The sequence below is a fragment of the Ambystoma mexicanum genome, chromosome 5p, assembly GCF_040938575.1.
Source record: "Ambystoma mexicanum isolate Mex_15411 chromosome 5p, UKY_AmexF1_1, whole genome shotgun sequence".
NCBI lineage: Eukaryota > Metazoa > Chordata > Amphibia > Caudata > Ambystomatidae > Ambystoma > Ambystoma mexicanum.
Window position 1 is genome coordinate 275,117,362 of NC_090930.1, and position 18,515 is coordinate 275,135,876.

General features: G+C 46.4%; 1 protein-coding gene across 5 annotated transcripts in view; it reads left to right on the forward strand.

Annotated features, from left to right (window-relative positions):
* UPF3B (UPF3B regulator of nonsense mediated mRNA decay) overlaps positions 1 to 18,515 on the forward strand; it is a 747,911-nt gene that overhangs the window by 405,390 nt on the left and 324,006 nt on the right. For all 5 annotated transcript variants that reach the window (XM_069612697.1, XM_069612693.1, XM_069612694.1 and 2 more), the window contains one exon: positions 13,714 to 13,757. In XM_069612697.1, coding sequence (XP_069468798.1) covers positions 13,714 to 13,757 — 44 coding nt within the window. The remainder of the gene's footprint in view (positions 1 to 13,713; positions 13,758 to 18,515) is intronic.

Consider the following 18,515-nt stretch of genomic DNA (forward strand, 5'->3'; position numbering starts at 1 on the left):
GCCAGCATGATATACTCACTGGTGGCTATCTCCCTGCCAAAAGCAGGGGTTACAGAATGTCAGACCATCTAAGAACCCACATAAAGGAAGAGGTCAAGAAGATCCTGGATCTCGGGGTAATAGAGCCATCTACAAGTCCATGGGCTAGTCCAGTTGTACTAGTGCCAAAGGCAGGAACCAATGAGGTGAGATTCTGTGTGAACTATAGAGCTCTTAATGCTTTCACCCCGACTGATGCCCATTCTTTTCCTAGGACAGATTTGCTGGTGAATAAACTTGGTTCTGCCAAGTTCCTCAGTACATTTGATCTAACAGGCTATTGGCAAATAGCTCTGCAGACCATGCCAAGGAGAAAACTGTATTTTCCACCCCAGGAGGCCTGTACCAATTTAAGGTAATGCCTTTTGGATTAAAGAATGCACCTGCTACATTCCAAAGGATGGCAAATCATGTTCTGAATGGGATGGAGGACTTCTGCATGGCATACTTGGATGATATTGCAGTGTTCAGCCCCACTTGGGAAGAGTATCTTGACCACCTTGGATATGTTTTGCAGGCTCTTGAGCAGGCACATCTGACCATCAAGACAAACAAATGTCAAATTGGTCAGAGTAAAATGGTCTACCTTGGACATGAGGTAGGAGGAGGTGAAATGAGGCACATTGCCTAGCAAGGTACAGGCTGTACAAGACTGGGCCACCCCTACTACTCAAATCGAAGTGAGAGCCTTTCTAGGTCGCACTGGTTACTATATGAACTTCATTGAGAACTATAGGACCATAGCTTCTCCCTTAAATGTGATCTGCTCACCCAAATTCACAAGCAGGTCCGGTGGAATGAGGAGTGTACTGAGGCATTTGAAGGGTTTAAGAAAGCCCTTTGTCAAGCTCCAGTCTTGAGAGCTCCTGCCTACAGCCAATCCTTTATTGTACAAACTGATGCATCAAATACAGGAAAAGGAGCAGTTCTGAGTCAGCTGGACGAGAAAGACATGGAACACCCTATCTGCTTCATCAGTAGGAAACTGAAGGACCGTGAAACAAGGTAGGCAGCAATTGAAAGAGAATGTTTTGCAATTGTGTGGTCTTTGAAGAAGTTCAGACCTTACTTGTATGGATCTACTTTTGGAATTCAAACACACCACCAGCCCTTGAGATGCTTAAAGGGTGGTTGAGGGGCAGACTAAATTGTCATGATGGTGAATCAGCCTTCAGGGGTTTGATTTCACCATAGAACACAGGTCAGGGTATAACTACCAAACTGCTGATGGTCTCTCCAGAAAGTATGACCGACTGGACTAAAGAGAATCCTCAAGGAGTGGATTAAATCCTCCTGTCCCTTATTCTGGGGGTCGGGGGGTCGGGACGTGTGTTGGGTAGAATTTTCAGAAATGTGCTAATTCCCTTCTACCTTAGGGATCCCCAGCTCTTTTGCTGGACTTTAGGACTTTTTCGTTTTAATCCTGGAGAGAGTGAGACCTTTTGCCCCGCTCTATCATGTATTTATCATTGATTTGAACACCGTTTCTTTTGACTTTGGAGTCCATAGGCATCATCTTTTTACATTGTGACACATAGCAGCTTCAGTGCAGTGGCACAGGAAGTCTTCCAGATTTCCCGAAGGTTTAAAAACCTTCTCTTGGTTAAACTACTGTTTCCAAGAGCAGTGAAGTGAAATTGACTTTACTTACATTTGTAACCTTCTAGACACAGCACACACGATCTTACAATAGGGTGCTGGAACGGTTACTTAGTATCCCCTTTGTCTAGTTTCTCATGTAACATTTTTACGTTACCCTTTCTACAATGAATGGCTGGTGGCAGTGGTTTACTTTTTCCTGCCATTGTGTGTTTCTACCGCGGGCTGCGGTCTCAGCTACGGTAGAGCACCCATGGGTGCCCATTTTGTCAAAATGGCCCCGGTCTTCTTTTTTTCGCCATTTCTTTGTGGAAAGGTCCTTCTTGAGATTTACTCTGCGCACCGAACTAGGTTTCGTCCCTTTGTTCATTTTTTCTTTGGAGGGATTCTTGAGTGAAGCCTACCTCTGGCTCCAGTATATCTGGCAGGGGCAGGAAGTGAGGGAGGTGCCCGGAACTCCCTGTGCTTAATTCCCTTGGTTACAGGAATGCACCCAAAGGTGATTGGCCGGCTGGCTGTCCGTCAAGGACAGCTACCCTGCTGTTTGATTGATAGCTAGGCTGGGATGAATGAGAGAAACCTGCATAAAAGGCGAGGCTTTTTGGCTTGGAAGGCAGTTGACCACTGGATGAAGGAATCCGAAGAAGAACTTGGAAGAGACGCCTGCTGCAACTCCTGGACCGTTGGTATGCCCAGTGAAGCCTTGCAGCTGGGCTGAAGCTCCAAATTCGCTTCGACTAGAGAAGCCCTGCAAAGGACGACTTCTCCCCTCGAGTTGGTGGGACCAATCAACTCCAAAGTAAGCCCGTCTGGACATCCTCTCAAAGCTGGTTGTAGTTCCACTGCTGCTGCTGGAACCGAAGAGCCAGGGAGAGGAACACCAGATTGTGTGCGTTACTTTTAAGTTGGCCAAGAGCTCCAGGAAGATCCTCTGGACTCCCAGGAAGCAGAGCTTACTGAGCCTGAGCCACCTCAACAGAGTGCTGGACCCTAGATGCAAGGAAAGCCCATCTCAACAGCCAAGAATCTGCGATGGTGCCATTTGCTGAGACGTGAGGAGCTGAAACCGCAAAGTGCCACTGAATAGAAGTTGGTCCTTTTCTGTCGCTGACCGTCCCATTGTGTTGCAGGAGTCCCCAATAGTCCTCCCTCTTTTGCCCACGACTAAGGCCCAGGAACACAGGGTCTGCAGAGCCACACAGGAACAGAAGCCAGCTGGAACCCTTTCTTCTAACCAAAGGTACTGTACAGTCTAAGAGAACTTAGCTCTTATTGTGGTAGCCTTACATGATCTCAGTTGAGACTTGTCTTAGTTGCTTCTGTAAAGTTGCTAACAGCTCCTTTACCTCACAAGCCTAATCAGCTAGTGGCCCTAGTTTGATTTCTTTTTTTCTACAAAGACTTCTAAAACATTGTGCCAGGCTTTTACCTACCTGTAAGAAGTGCTTCAGCTCACCTACACTTTTGTCCAATTGACTTTGGCCGGGCCTTGCTCCCTGAATGACTCTTCTTCCCTCTGACTTAGTGTTTTGTCTTCCTTCCAGGAAGGGGTTAACTTACTTTGCATTGGTGTTTGCCAAAAGTACTTACCTGCTTCAGAATATTTGTGTGATCTCTTGTTGTGTTCTAATAACCTTTTTCTTTAACATACTCCTAAGTATTGCTCTTAATGTAACAGTGATATATTAATGTCCAGTGTCCTAGCTATTTAAGTCACCTGAGAGTGTAGGAAGTGTCTGTGTGCCACCCCAAATGGGTATTTGCTGACTTAGAGAAACTAAGAGTGTGTTTTTTTTGGAGTTTGTGTTACTATTATATTGCCCCTTCTGAAGAAGGCTTACTCAAACTGACTGTTAAATAAATCAATAATTGTTTAATGAAGAAACCTTGTGTATAAGAGTTTATTTGAATACTTGTCACTGTGAATCTCTGTGTAACTCCCCTACTGCTCATATTGACCCATCTTGAGATAAGCTTGGCTGCTCATCACGCTACCAACCTGTGTAGTACAGACCTATACCAAAGGTTGGGTTCCTGTTGCCAGGGGGTGAAGGTTGTAGTGCACCTAAAGGGTACTGCTCCAAATCTTGCCTAACAAAGCCTGAGCCACCTCACAGAGTGCTGGAGCCCAGATGTGAAGAAAGTCCATAAGGTATCCGAGAACCGAAGTGGTGCTATTCGTGAAAAGCTAAACCGCGAAGTGCTGCTGATCTGAAGTTTGCCCATTGCTGCCACCGACCTTCGTGTAACTTACTAGTTCTCAGTTGAGACTTGTCTTGGTTACCTTTTGCAGAGTTGCATGCAGCCTTGCCCCTCACAGGCCTTCCAGCCCAACAGTGATTTCATTTTCTGCAAAGATTTCTAAAACATTGTGCTAGACTTTTTACTTACCTTCAAGAAGTGCTTCAGCTCCCCTAGACTTTGCTCAATTGACAATGGCTGTCTTGGCTCCTGAAAGACTCTTCTTTCCTCTGACTTTGTGCTTTAACTAACCCTCAACAAAAGTCACACATTCTATAACTTGTGAAGCTGGGACAGGGTTGATTTACTTTGCATTGGGGCGTTCAAAAGTACTTACCTGCTTAAGAATATTTGTTAACCATTGTTTTTTTTCCCCATTTCCTTTGACGCCAAAATCAGTATTGCTCTAAATGTACAAGTGATAGATCAATGTCCAGTGTCCTAGTTATTTAAGTCACCTCAGGGTGTAAGAAGTGTCTGTGTGCCATCCCAAATGGGTATCTACTGATTTAGTGAAACTGAGTGTGGATTTTTGAAGTATAGTTTTGTGTTACCTATATTGCTCCCTTCTAAAGAAGGCATATTCAAACTGACCATAAAATAAATAATTGTTTAATCAAGAAACCTTGAGTGTAAGTGTTTAATTAGATACTGGTCACTGTGAATTTCTGTTACAACCCTACAGCTCACATTGACTCCTCTTGAGATAAGCCTGGCTGCTCAGTCACTCTACCAACTTGTGTAGTACATACTTCTACCAAAGGTTTGGTTAACTATTGCCAAGAGGACAAGGCTGGGGCAGTCTCCCACAGGGTACTGCATACAATCTTGCCTAAAACAGATGGAATAGGGGTATCTGTTACGTGGCCTATAATGGGTGGACCGTGTGATCCGACAACAGCTTCTAGACGGAGTGCCCTGCATGAAAAGCAAATGAAAGGAGGAATCAAGTGTGTTCATATCAAAAGTCCATGAAAATATACATGGAAAGACTTGGGTTGTAACAGATGTGCGTTGGTGAACCATAGAAATTACCCAGGATGGGAGGCTTTGGGAGGATCCCAATACTTTGAAAACTATTTTGTTTTGAACTTTGAGCCTTCTATCTTGAACTTGGGGAAGGGAACCCCGAGAGTTTTGTGGAACTGCTTTAAACTTGGAAAGGGGATCTGAAAAGTAAGCCAGGAGCTGGAAGAAGCTCAGAACTCAGTAAAGTATTTCTTTCATTGGTGACATCCCTGCACATTGTTTAGCTTTAGTTGTGAGGGCAAGTATAGGTTTTGGACACCCAGAACTTTAAGTTGAACTCTTTGACTCAGACTTTTAGGTTGTGAAATCCCACCTTAGCTTAGAGCAAGTTAGGCCTTCATCCATCCTGATATTTAAGTTGAATACAACAAGTTTGTTTGAACTTTGAATCTGTTGTCTGTGTATTGCTTTATGATGCCTTCACAAGGTACAGTATTTTGAACTCCCCGAGGTATGTGTCACCCTCTGAGGCTTCAGTACTCTATGGACTGTCCACAGGTTCTCAGAATGGCAGTCTTCCTTTCAGCTCTGGTTGCTTCCAACAGGATTTAAACAAATACAGTTGTTATTTCAGCACTTGATAAAGGATGGAGTCTGTAACATTCTGCATCACCCTTGAAACTTCTATGGAATCTGTTATTTATTTATTGAATTGGGCATTATTTTCTTGAAACAATGTTCTTAGTGTGGGCATTGTCAAGAAAAATGGGTAACCTACATTCCCAACAGTTCATTCATACTATCCAGATGATGGATTTGCAAATGTATTGCAATCTCATCAATGGCAACTTTTTAACATAACATATTTCGAAGGGATTGTGTCCTCCGACGTATTCCTTATCATTGATAATACGTTTCCTGGCCTTGGATTTTTTTTTCTGTAGAGGGCGCTGCGCGTCGATGTCCGCCGTGTCGATCGGGTCAGAAGGCACCATCTTCGACGCCATCTTCGACGCCGTTGTCGAAGGGTTCCTCGACACATCGGTCGATCGACTCGACACCATCGTTGACGCCGATGAAAGAGGACCAAGGCCACTCCACAGCCAACGGTGATTCCAAGGGCCTCCGGCACGACGCCGAGACCGTTGTCGATGCCCTTGAGTAGGATCCCGATCCTCTGGAGTTATTCGAGACCCCTTCCAGTTTTTTCGACGCCGTTCTCTGCGCCTTCGAAGCCTTTTACATCGGCGTCAACGACATCGATGTTTTCTCGCCCAATAACGAGTCTTGCTCCTTCTGCCTTAGAGATGGGTTTTACACCATTTCAGAGGTCAGAGTACCCTGGACTATCTTCAATTTATGGGTTACAGAGGACCACACTGCCTATTTCAGAGGATTTCACCTCTGAGGAAAGAAGGCTGAAGGATCTACAGGAGTCACTACATGAGGCTAGTGGGCTGGACACTTCCCCAGAAGTAGAATTTGTTAATCCAGACCCAGGGGAACATGCCGAAACACCCTATAGAACACTGATGGCAAGAATTATTGAATTTATGGGTTGGTCTGCGCCTTCACCTGTTTTTCAACAGGATGACCTAACAGACATATTAGACAAAGGCCCAGAGGAGGACCCGGTGGTCCCCTTCCATGCAGCCTTACAAAGGAAAATTGCATCTAATTGGGAAACTCCTGAAGTTATCCCTGCGGTCAATAAAAGATTGTCAGTCAAGTATAGGGTAGCGGCTTCTGACCCTAAATACTTATCAAAACACCCGACCCCAGAGAGCCTGGTGGTTCAAGCAGCAACTTCATCTAGCAGTAGGACTGCTTACCCTACTGTCCCACAGGATAGAGATGACAAGAGGTACGATTCTATGGCGAAGAAAGTCTTCTCTGCCTGCAGTATGGCGTTGAAGTCCATCAACCCCACCTGTACGCTCGCCAGGTTCAGTCACACGATATGGGAGTGTGCTTCATCAGCAGCTGACTGCATACCCGAAGGAGAGGAAAAGGAAGCGTTCCTTAACATTATTAAAGATTGCAAAGATGCCATGTGCGAATCACTTCAAACTGGCATCGATTCCGCTGACAGTATCAGCAGGGCAATGGCGGCAAGTACAACAATCCGCAGGCATGCGTGGTTGAGAAAGTCGGGCTTTGCTCCAGATGTACAGGCCAGACTTTTGAATATGCCCTTTGATGGCTCTTCATTATTCGGGAAAAAAGGCTGATGACAGTCTGGAAAAGTTAGACTTCTAAAGCAGCAGCAAAATCTTTAGGAGCTGCTATCCGCCAAACTCCTTTTCGCCCCTCAGGAACCTCTGGGAGAGGAAAGTCCTTTCGCTATTATTCCGCATTCGGGAAAGGCGGAGGACAGCCGGCTCAAAGAGGCCAAAGGAGATCCACCCGAGGTGGACGGGTCAAAAGTACTAAGACCGCAGCAGCAGGTGCCTCTTTACCCTCGACATCTGCATCAGCCGCCCACAAACCACTCTGAGGCCTTCCCACACAATACACCTGTAGGGGGCAGGTTAACTCACCATCTGACGGAATGGCAGGCTATAACGTCAGATGCTTGGGCATTGGAGACAGTTGCCCAGGGTTACTGCCTACCCTTTCTACACATTCCTGAGTCATCCACCGGGGAACAGCTCTCTAAAACTTCCAGATCCGCTCCTCTTGCAGGAAATTATAGACCTGCTAGAGAAAGGTGCCAAACTTTCTCATACCAAAGAAGGACGGAGGACTGAGACCCATCCTGGACTTACGAGAATTGAACAAGTTCTTCAGGAAGGACAAGTTCAAGATGGTAACTCTCTCTCAGATCCTTCAGGCCCTCCAGCTCCAGGACTGGCTGGTATCTCTGGACCTTCAGGATGCTTATTTCCATGTGCCAATCCATCTCACACAGGAAATACCTGAGGTTTGCAATTGGTGACTCTCATTATCAATTTCGAGTTCTGCCATTTGGGCTGACCTCTGCCCCAAGGGTCTTCACCAAGCTGATGTCGGTAGTGGCGGCGAGTCTAAGAAGGGAAGGGGTCCATGTCTACCCCTACCTGGACGATTGGCTGATCAGGGCTGTATCTTCGGAACAGGCCCAGGCCCAGCTAGATTGTCTGCCACTTCCTTCACAGACTGGGCTTCTCCCTCAATTTAAAGAAGTCACAGATGATACCATCACAGAGACTCCAGTTCATTGGAGCGGTCCTGGACACTTCCCTGGGAAAAGCCTTGCCACCAGAGGTGAGGGCTCAAGATATTCTACAGATGGTCACCAAGTTTCAAAATGCCCAACGTCTCCCAGCCTTCGACTGTTTGAGGTTGCTAGGCCTCATGGCATCCTGCATCTTCTTTGTGCCAGAGGCTCGCTTGAGAATGAGATCTCTTTAGTGGGCACTGAGAAGTCAGTGGTCGCAATTCTCAGGGAGAATGACAGATCTCCTCCGGATTCCGGACAAGGTAGCCCGCGACCTTCAATGGTGGGCCTATCCAGGGAACATCTTGAAAGGAGAACTGTTTTGGCAACCATGGCCGGAGATAACAGTAGTCACAGACGCCTCACTCACGGGGTGGGGAGCCCATGCCAACGACTTGACCGTCAGCGGTCGTTGGTCTCCATCGGAGTCCAGACTACACATCAACCTATTGGAGCTGAGAGCGATCAGCTTTCCTGCCATCAGTACAGGGGAGAAATGTCCTGATAATGACGGACAACACGGTGGCAATGCACTACCTCAACAAAAGAGGCGGCGTAGGATCACTGCCACTGTGCAGAGAGGCGATGCAGCTCTGGTTTTGGGCAATCCAAGAAGGAATCTCTCTATCGGCAGTCCACCGAGCTGGAGAGAAGAACTTGACAGCGGACGCTCTGAGCAGGCAGAGCACAGTCTCCCACGAGTGGGAGTTGGCTCCGGAAGTCCTTCAAGAGATCTTCGCCCTTTGGGGAACCCCTCAGGTGGATCTGTTCGCCACAAGCACCAACAGGAAGTGCAATCTGTTCTGTTCAAGGGAATTTCCCCAAGAGGAGCTCTAGGAGATGCGTTCGTAGTGGACTGGGAGTTTCCACTCCTTTACGCGTTCCCACCAGTCCCTGTTATTCCTCAAATGATCAGGAGGTTGAGAAGATTCCGGAAAACGCATGATCCTAATTGCCCCGGATTGTGCCAGGAGAACGTGGTACCCGGACCTTCTAGATATGTACATCTGTCCTCCAATCCGTCTTCCACTCAAAGAGAATCTTCTCTCGCAGAAGGGAGGTCAGGTTCTCCATCCAGACACCAGAACCCTCAACCTTCACGCTTGGCTTCTGAAAGGGTGAGGTACAAGGATTGGGATCTCCCTGATGATGTCATGGAGGTGTTGCTTTCGGCCAGAAGACAGGCAACAAAGTCTTTATACCGCTGCCGTTGGAACAAATTTTGCAGCTGGTGTAGGGAAGAGAATATCGACCCTTTTTTCATGTGGTCCACCAACGGTGTTATCGTTTCTACTCTACTTGGCAAACTCAGGCCTTCAAGTTGGCACTGTAAAAGGCTATCTCGCAGCGCTTTCCATCTTCAAGCGCACTGCGGAGGAACCATTGTATTTCAAACTTCCTCTAGTGGTACAATTTCTCAAGGGATTAACTAAGGTTTACCCTCCAAAACCATTCCAGGTTCCCTTATGGGACTTAAATTTAGTCTTAAACTTCCTAATGGGCACTCCATTCGAACCACTTCACTCTTGCGCGCTGAGATTTCTCACGCTTAAAACTGTCCTATTGGTAGCACTAACATCTGCTAAGAGGGTGAGCGAGCTACAAGCTCGCTCCTGTAAACCCCCACATACAATCTTCCACATGGACAAAGTTGTCCTACAGGTGAAGCCTAATTTCCTCCCAAAGATGGTTTCTGAATTTCATATTACTCAGAAAATTACCTTACCTTCGTTCTACCCTCCTCCCCATCCGGGGAAAGAGGAGGAAAGGCTACATAGACTGGACCCAAGGCGAGCTCTCAGCTTTTACATCAGCAGAATGGCTAGGATCAGGCAAGTAGACCAACTGTTTGTAGGATACTCGGGTCACAAGTTGGGACTACCCATAACAAAACAAACCATCTCCAGGTGGATTATTTTGGCCATCCTGGAATGTTACAAACTGGCAGGGAAAGAGCCACCCCAAAATCTCAGGGCTCATTCAACCAGGGGTATCGCAGCCTCTTCGGCTCTCCAAAGAGGGGTACCGGTCCAAGACATATGTGCGGCTGCCACATGGTCGTCCGCACATACATTCACAAAATTTTACAATCTGGATACCTCCACTGCTCAAGAGACCAGATTTGGCAAGGCCGTATTACATTCAGTCCATCCCTAAAGGGATGCATAACATTCTCACTCCCACCTCCAATTACATGCCACTGCTATGGGAGTCTATCAAAGATGAGGAATACGTCGGAGGACACAATCCCTTCGAAGAACAAGTTACTTCTTACCTGGTAACGTTCTTTCGACGGGATGTTCCTCCGACGTATTCCTTATCGCCCCTCCTAACCATCCCTGCAGTGATACTTCCCTTGTGGTTGCAGCTTACGCTCCTTCAAGGTCAATAACCAATGCAGGCATGACTTTTCTTATGCTACAAAACAGAACTGAGCAACGGACGCAGCGCGTGGCTATTTATGGGCATGATGACGTCGGCGCTGATACGGTGGCCGTCGAGGGACATCGACTCGGCGGACGTCGACGCGCAGCGCCCTCTACAGAAAAAAATTCCGAGGCCAGCAAGCTGGAAACGTATTATCAAAGATAAGGAATACGTCGGAGGAACATCCCGTCGAAAGAACGTTACCGGGTAAGAAGTAACTCGTTCATTGGAGTGGTTGGGCATTCTCAGTGGCACAGTTGGGCATTTGTCTGGCTCTTTTGGACATTCTCCCCAGTCAGTTGGGTATTCTTGCTGGTGTAATTGAGTTCTGTGGGACATGCCCTGGTTGTAAACAAAATAACGTTATGATTGGATTAGCATTAAAGTAACCTTGTTACATACTTGCCACCGGCTTTTTTGTCTTCCTTGCCAGTGTTTGTATTACTTCAGGTAATAAAAAGAAAATGGCTATTCCCGAAATTCTCGGGACAGGCTGACTCTGTGCTATCCACTCATTTTAAAGTAGTGCTTTTTATTGGTCCTAAAGTAATTGAGTCCTTAGACATTCAGTGTGGCTGCATTCTAAACCCTTTATTATGTTGAACCGTATTTAGGCAGTACCTAACATTTTCTTTAGTGCTGACCTTTTGTCAGAATGTATAGCTCTTTATCTGAATGCTGTGAGAAACCTGAAGGACTCTCACATGCTAACCCCCGGGATCTGTCATTCACGTGGCCAGGACACGGCCATCTCTATTGGATCCTGCTCCAGGGGGTGGACCAGTGAGGGAGGATCACCTGGATGGGCGGTCCTCGCGGAGTGGAACACCCACGGGTGGGACGTGGTATCCCCCCCTTCCTTTGACACCTTTTTCCCATCCTTTCACATGGTACATTCAAACCATCTGGGGACCCCTTTTTTCCAACACAAGCACTTTCGCACAACACAAGGGACAACGGACTAACACCAGAGCCGTTTACCTGACATGTCCCAATACAAGGATGAGGCAAAGTCAGGTACTTGATCAGAATCACACACACCTGACGGCCGTTTCTCTTCCCTACAGGGATAAAAGGTGGAGCCAGAGAGCACAGTACTAGCATAGCAGAAAGCACGACGAGGTGGCTAATCGGGCATGGCAGTTCAAAAGAAGGAGAAAGGCGGCAGGAATAGAGAGGGTGGCGAGGAAAGAAGCAACCTTATCCTTTTAATCCCAGGCCTGCGAACCCTTCATGGAAGAGAGCAGAAGACTGCGAACAATAGCACAAGCGTCTTGCAGCAGATGTCAACAGTTCATGGGGCAAGCCTACACCGATAAGCAGGAGCGGGGGAAGCTTCTGCGCCCGTGGTTCCGGCCTTGACGCCAAAGAAGAGGAAAGCCAAGCGGTTAATCGCAGCCGGTGAGTCGAGAGGAGAACCGATAAGAGCCGGGCTGTGGTGATTGAGAATCGCAAAGTGCAAGTTTGAACCAAGTAAAGGAACTTTGAAAGAACTGTAAAAGTATTAAGGGGAGGCCAGCTGCAGAGGGAAACCGGCACCACGTGGGTGCTAACTCAAGAGACTCTGGTCAATCCCCATCTGAGAGAAACTACAAATATCAGCAGGCCATAGAAGAGCCACAGAAATAGTGGGCATACTGAGGGCTAAGCAAAATCCCTGTACAATCGAAAGACTTTGATCTACAAACTGTGCAAAAGAAAGAGAAGTGAACCCTGCAGTGAGAGGAAGCAAGGGAAGCAAATCCCAAGAGGTGCAAAGACTATAAAGTCCCAAGAAACAGTGCATTGACCAAAGTGAACCCGGCCAAGGGATGTTCGCTGGAACTGTTTAAAAAGACATTAAGATTTGTGAAGAAGGAAAAGCCATAGTGAACACGACCGAGGGAGGCGAAGATTCGAGAGGGGTCAGCACCTGGAAGAGGGGAACCCAAGGGTGGAGAATCCTCGTCTTAAGTGAAACCCAAAAACGAACTTTCATTTGTTGAAGGAACTTTTGTTTTTATTAATTTGAAGACGACAGGTCCTCTAAGGCAAGAGTCTTTCAAGTGAAACAAGACTTAGCCATCGACGGCCCTGATAGCTGAACTGTCATCTCGTGCTGGAAGAGCTGGAGAGTGTGCTGTGCTCCACGATCCCACCTTACCCCGTGCACAAAACGATCCCACCTTACCCCGTGCTCAAAACGTATGGAAGGGGAGACGCAGGCTACAACAGCCTGACATATTATTGGAGAACACTTCTTTCTTTTCTTAAGAACTATCCCACATCCCTTGTTTGTGTTAGTTGTAAGGTTTGGCTATAGGTTTCTTAATATAGGCCCTTTTATTTGACACAACGGCATTAAGACAGCCTTATTTTCTATTTGATGGTTGACGCTTGCTCGCATCTTAGATTTATGTTTAAATTAGGTGTTTTTCCAACCTGCATACAGCATTCATTGTTCAATAAACATCCTTGAACTGTGATCACGTGTCTGTCTTACTTGTTGCCACCATGAGTTTCTCACAATGCCCACTCTGCTTCCTCCAAACCGTAGGCCCACCAAATCCCATACACTGAACACTGCTCCCACTATGTCCTTCGCTGAATCCACCTGATTGCCCCGCCTCATGTTCATCCCTGTGCCTCCTAGTTTCTGCTCCTCCCCATTTCCCCCCTCCCTATCCTTATCCCCAAAGATCTGTATGCATCCGCTTCACCCCGCCAACCCCTTCCCCCACTTGCCTTTATGCCCCATCAATGGGAAACTCTGCCATCATGCCCCTTCCCTCTCACCCAGGCCCTCTACCCTACTTCTACACTGCATCCCCCATGCTCACCTCTTCTTTGGGGTACCCTGATCCACTTTCTGCCTCTGCATCTTGATACAAAATGCAGCCTCTGCATGTCAATCACTCACTGGAACTTCGACTAAGGGAAATCGCTTTACATTTTACCCTTGTGGCTTATGGTGTTTAGGCAATTCCCTTTTCGGTGAAATATTGGCACTTTCTCTGGTTTAGCTAATGGTTGCGTTGGTGACACTAGAACCATCCTCTCCTCTACTGCACGTTCTTTAATGTTTCATGGTGTCAGTTTTTTTAAGGCTCTCCAAATTTCAACGTTACTAATAGTGGGCTTTCACCTCAGCTTGTCTTCATTGAGCTTGAGAAGCAGTTTGCATATATTACTCATACAAGTTGAATATGTTCTAATGGAGGAAATGCACACGTCTAATTTTCACACTTTTAATGTTCTAGCTCAAAAGACCACCCCATTGCTGAGCTTCTTGAAAAACAGACAGGTACGATTCCTTTTTATGTATAAGAATACGCGCGCGTGTGTGTGTTGTGTATAATTTATTTTACTGGCTGTTGCCAATATGTGCAAGAAGTTGAACACAAGATGTACATGCAGCCTCCTCATGAATTTTAAGAATGTTTAAATACCACTCCGAGATCTACCATCACAGGTCATTATCAAATATGTGGGCTCCTGTGGAAATGTCATTTAATACAGCTTCGCTTGTCCAGTGCTCAATTTGGTATTCTAGGTAGAGCCTCATGGCTGATGCTTCAGTGTGATTGTTAAAACATGGGCATGCCATTGTGCAAAGTTTGGAATCTCGTTTGAAATTCTGAACAATGCTCGAAGGCAAAACAGCCCTTACTTGTGCACACTAGGTCAGTGTGTCCTTGGGTGATGGACTTTGAATGCATACCCACAGAGTGCACTTAAGGAGGGGCTGAGGTTGTTTCTGGACAACACCCACCAAAGGAGGTAATCCGTTATATTCCAGGGTGCACGTATGCAAACGTTTCTTTAAAGGCCATACGACTAGCAGATGAATAAGTCATGCTCACTGGGTCTTCATCAAGAGTCTGGGAGGCCATCCATTATGTGTTGCATATACCAATGTTACGGTTACTCACTATCTGTGGAAGCCTGCACATTGGAATTACCTTTTTTTGTTAATGTTATATATTGCCCTGTTCTGCCATACTTATGGAATGTTGTCCACGCAGTGTTAGGGAGAATTCTCATTTCTGTGCTAATTCCCTTCAGCCTTGGGGACCTTTGTTGGAATTTAGGACTTTTAAATGTTTACCCTGGAGTGAGTGAGCCCTTTGTGTAACTCGCTCATGTGTTTTTACCTGATTTGGATTGTTTCCTCTGTTTTTGGAGTCTGACAAACTCCATAGGCGTCTACTTTTTGTATGGTGACGCACAGCACCTTCAGTGCAGTGTCACAGATAAATCCTTTAGATTTCTCATAAGGTTTAAATACCTTTTCTTGTGTGAACTACTGTTTCCAAGAATAGTAAAGTGAAATTGACTTTACTTACCTTTTCTCTTTGTAGGTCCAGCACACACCATGTTATGTGGAGTGCTGGGAGGAGGGTTACTTAGTAGCCCCTTTTCCTACCTACGCATGTAAACATTTTTGTCTTATCCTCACTACTTTAAGTTGCTGATGGCAGTGGTTTAATTTTCCTACCATTGTGCTTTTCTACCGCAGGTTGAATCCTCAGCTGCAGTATAGCGCACATGGGTGACCATTTTGTCAAAATGGCCCCGGTCTTCTTTTTTCACCATTTTCTGTTTGTGAGGTCTTTCTCGGGTTTTACTCTGTGCGCCAAGTATGCATCCGCTTCACCCCGCCAACCCCTTCCCCACTTGCCTTTGTTCGTTTTGCCATTGGCGGGCTTCAGTACTGAAACCCGCCTCTGGCTCCAGTGTGTTTGCAAGGGCAGGAAGTGAGGGGAGGTTCCCGAAACTCCCCTGTCCTTTGTCTTGAATGCCTGAATGCACCAAGTCCTGATTGGCTGGCTGGCTAGCTGTCCTTTAAGGCTGTGCATGAATGGGAGAAACCCGGTTAAAAGGCAGTGGTTTTGGGACAGTCGACCACTGGGAAGAACAATCTGATGAACAAACCGTGAACGAAGCTTGCTGCATCCTCCTGGACCTTCGAATTGCCTGATGAGGCCCTGCTGCTGTGCTGAAACTCCTTTTTCTAATCGACAAGAGAAGCTCCGGAAGGGACGACTTCTTCCCTTGGGTTAGTGGGACCAACTAACCACGAGACGAACTCCACTGGACCGCCTTCCCCGACTGGCTGTACTTCTTTGCTGTTGCAGGAACCGAGTGCCAGGGGTCGAGAAATCCGTAGTCGAGTGCAACGGGACTCTTGAGAAGCAGGACGACCAGAGCTCACCAGAGTGTAGGACACAAGGAATGAAGGAAGCCCAACCGGTGTCTGAGATCCGCGGTGGTGCTGTTTACTGAGCGCTGAAACCGCGAAGTGCTGCTGACCTGAAAAGAGCCCGTAGCTGCCGCCGACCTCCGAATTGCTGCTGCAGGAGTCCTCCCTCTTGTCCCCACGACTGAGGCACAGGAACCCAGGATCTGCATCACTGCAACCAGATAGAAGCCAGCTGGACCACTCTTCTTCTAACCAAAGGTACTGTTCTGACTTGGGGGTACTTGCCTCAGTGTCTTTAGCTTTGCTCTTCTAATTTGAGACTTGGAGTAGCTGCTTTGCTAGCGTTGATTCCAGCTCTACCCTTCACAGGTGTAACAGCTTTTGACCCTACAGTGCTTTTTCTTCAACAAAACTCTCTAACGACTTTGTCATCTAAGTGCCTCAGCTCCATAGACTGTTCTCCAATTGACTTTGGTTGTCCTGGCTCCCTGCAAACTCTTCTAGTCCATTTGACTTTGATGCTCTCCCTCATGGGTGATAACTTGGGTTTTATCTATTATTGCTGGGAAAGGTTTTTATCTAGACTTCATTGGAAGATTTAAGTGCTTGCATGCACTGAGAACCTGTTTAACCTTTTCCCCTTCCCTTAACCTTTCCTTTCTACAAACCTCAGAATCTACAAAGTGGTATATAAATGCCATTACTGTCCTAGTTAGTGAAGTCACATCAGGGTGTAGGAAATGTGTAAGAAGCATATCTAAAGAGTATCTACTAGCTTTGTGTTGATTCGGGAAAAGTAGTTTTAAAGTGTATTTGATTGTTACATATGTTGCCCTTTTTAAAGAGTGCTTATTTAAAAACTGATGTTAAATAAATACATAATTATTTATAACGAATACCTTGAGAATGTGTTACTTGGCTACTTGTATTGGTGGATTGCATTGCTACAGCTCACATTCACCCCTCTTGAGATACGCCTAACTGCTCAGTCACACTACCAACTTGCGTAGTACAGGCCTATAACAAAAGGTGGGTTACCTAATACCAAGAGGAAAAGTGTTGTTTAGTCTCCCACAGGGTAACTACATCAATTCTTGCCTAACACGAAGCATGAGATGCCACTGAATAATTTTAAAAGAAAATATCGATGGTTGGAGCCCGCCCTTGCTAGGGGTCGCCCTGCCTACTGCTAACTGTGCTCCACCATGCAGAAATTCTCCCCACTTAAACCTATTGACCCCTTTCTCTGCATTTATGGGACTGCTTCTCTGTGTGGCAGGTGCCCTTCACATGCATTTGCATCCTTTTTTTCTGGACCGCCTGACTCTCGTACCTTGTAACCTGGGATTTAAGCTGTGTTCATTAAGCAGATTTTTTTTTTTTTTTTTTTCCCTTTCCTTGAGTCATAACTGGATTCTCAGCTTCATCTGCCATGCACTCTACTCAAGGGATTTGGTTCAGGCTTTGGCGGTTCGCGGCTGTTTTTTAACAGATTCCTCCAGCTTCCCTGAAGGAGTTCGCAGAGCGTGTGGTTAGTAAGGTGCTCTAATCCCAGACACCCCGGCTTGGCCACTTGTTGCCCACAGGTCGCCTTGCCAGGAGGGCATCTTCAGGTTCTTTTGTAGTGCCCTCCAGTGGTAAACAGTCAGATGTTTGACCAATCTACTGGTGCTCATCCTGACGTGCCCCCTTGGAAGTTGCTCAACCTGGCCTCTAGGTCAAGGAAATGCTCCACTTGTGGGATTCACAGGCTCGATTTTCATTTTAGTTTTTTTGTTCCTATGCCTCCTTCAGCTGCCTCTGACACCGCAATGCCCACTGCTAACTGTGCTCCACCTTGCAGACATTCCTCCCACACATGTTTTACAGCATGTATGTAGACCACAAGAGGTCCCAGTCCTTGAAACCCAAAAGGAATGCAGATTGGGTCCAAAACGACTCTAGTGAGGGTGCCTTGTCCCCATGCTCTGTGCAGGAATGTGCTTTGCTGATACTGCATTGCCCAGTCAGACTTGGGGAACTCCTCCACTGTGGCGGATACTGTTCCTGCTACCATGTAAGGCAGGGGACATTCTGATTCCTGATGGAGGATCCATGCAGCCTATCGGGGCCTTCAGTGGGGCACATGCCTCTGCAGTATTTCCTCTTCAACACTGAGGATCATTCGCTTTCATATCTGAGCACTTCAACCCCAGTATTCACAGATGTCCTTTCATCTGGGCCCATCCAATCTACAGAGTCAAGAGCGTTGCAATGTGGTCATGAGGACTCTATGATCGGGTTTCGTTCGTTAATGACCTGGCATGAGAAACCTTTAACGACATTGTGAAAAAGGTTCTTCCGCCCGATCCTCCAATCCCTGTGGTTCCTCAGGTTGTGCTGCCAGTTACAATACACTTTCAGAATCAGCCTAGTGGACAGATTCTGAGAGGCTGCCCCCTGTTCTTGTAAACATAGAAAGATACTAATGTCTAGCCAAACTCTATTTGGATGGTGTGACTGAACAGCAAGGCTTATTAAGTGTGAGTGGTGAAGGGTTCAGTTAAGCACACTCTTAATAATACAAGTTAGACAGAACGTATACAAATATTTATTTAGGCATTAGGCAAACTCTTATCAATTAAAAAGCAGATGTAAGTAACCCACTAAAACATTCACTACTAATATATACACATTCACTGTTGTGTGCTCTGCTAAGAGCAGTAATACTACAAAAATATGGTTAAAGCAGTTTTATAATACTGTAGAGTGAATAAAAGCAAGTGAATAAAAAGAACCAGTTAAGTAACCATTAGTCAGAGAACGATGATGCTGAAAATAAAGGAGTTAGACGCATCATACAAAGTTATGAAATTAGGC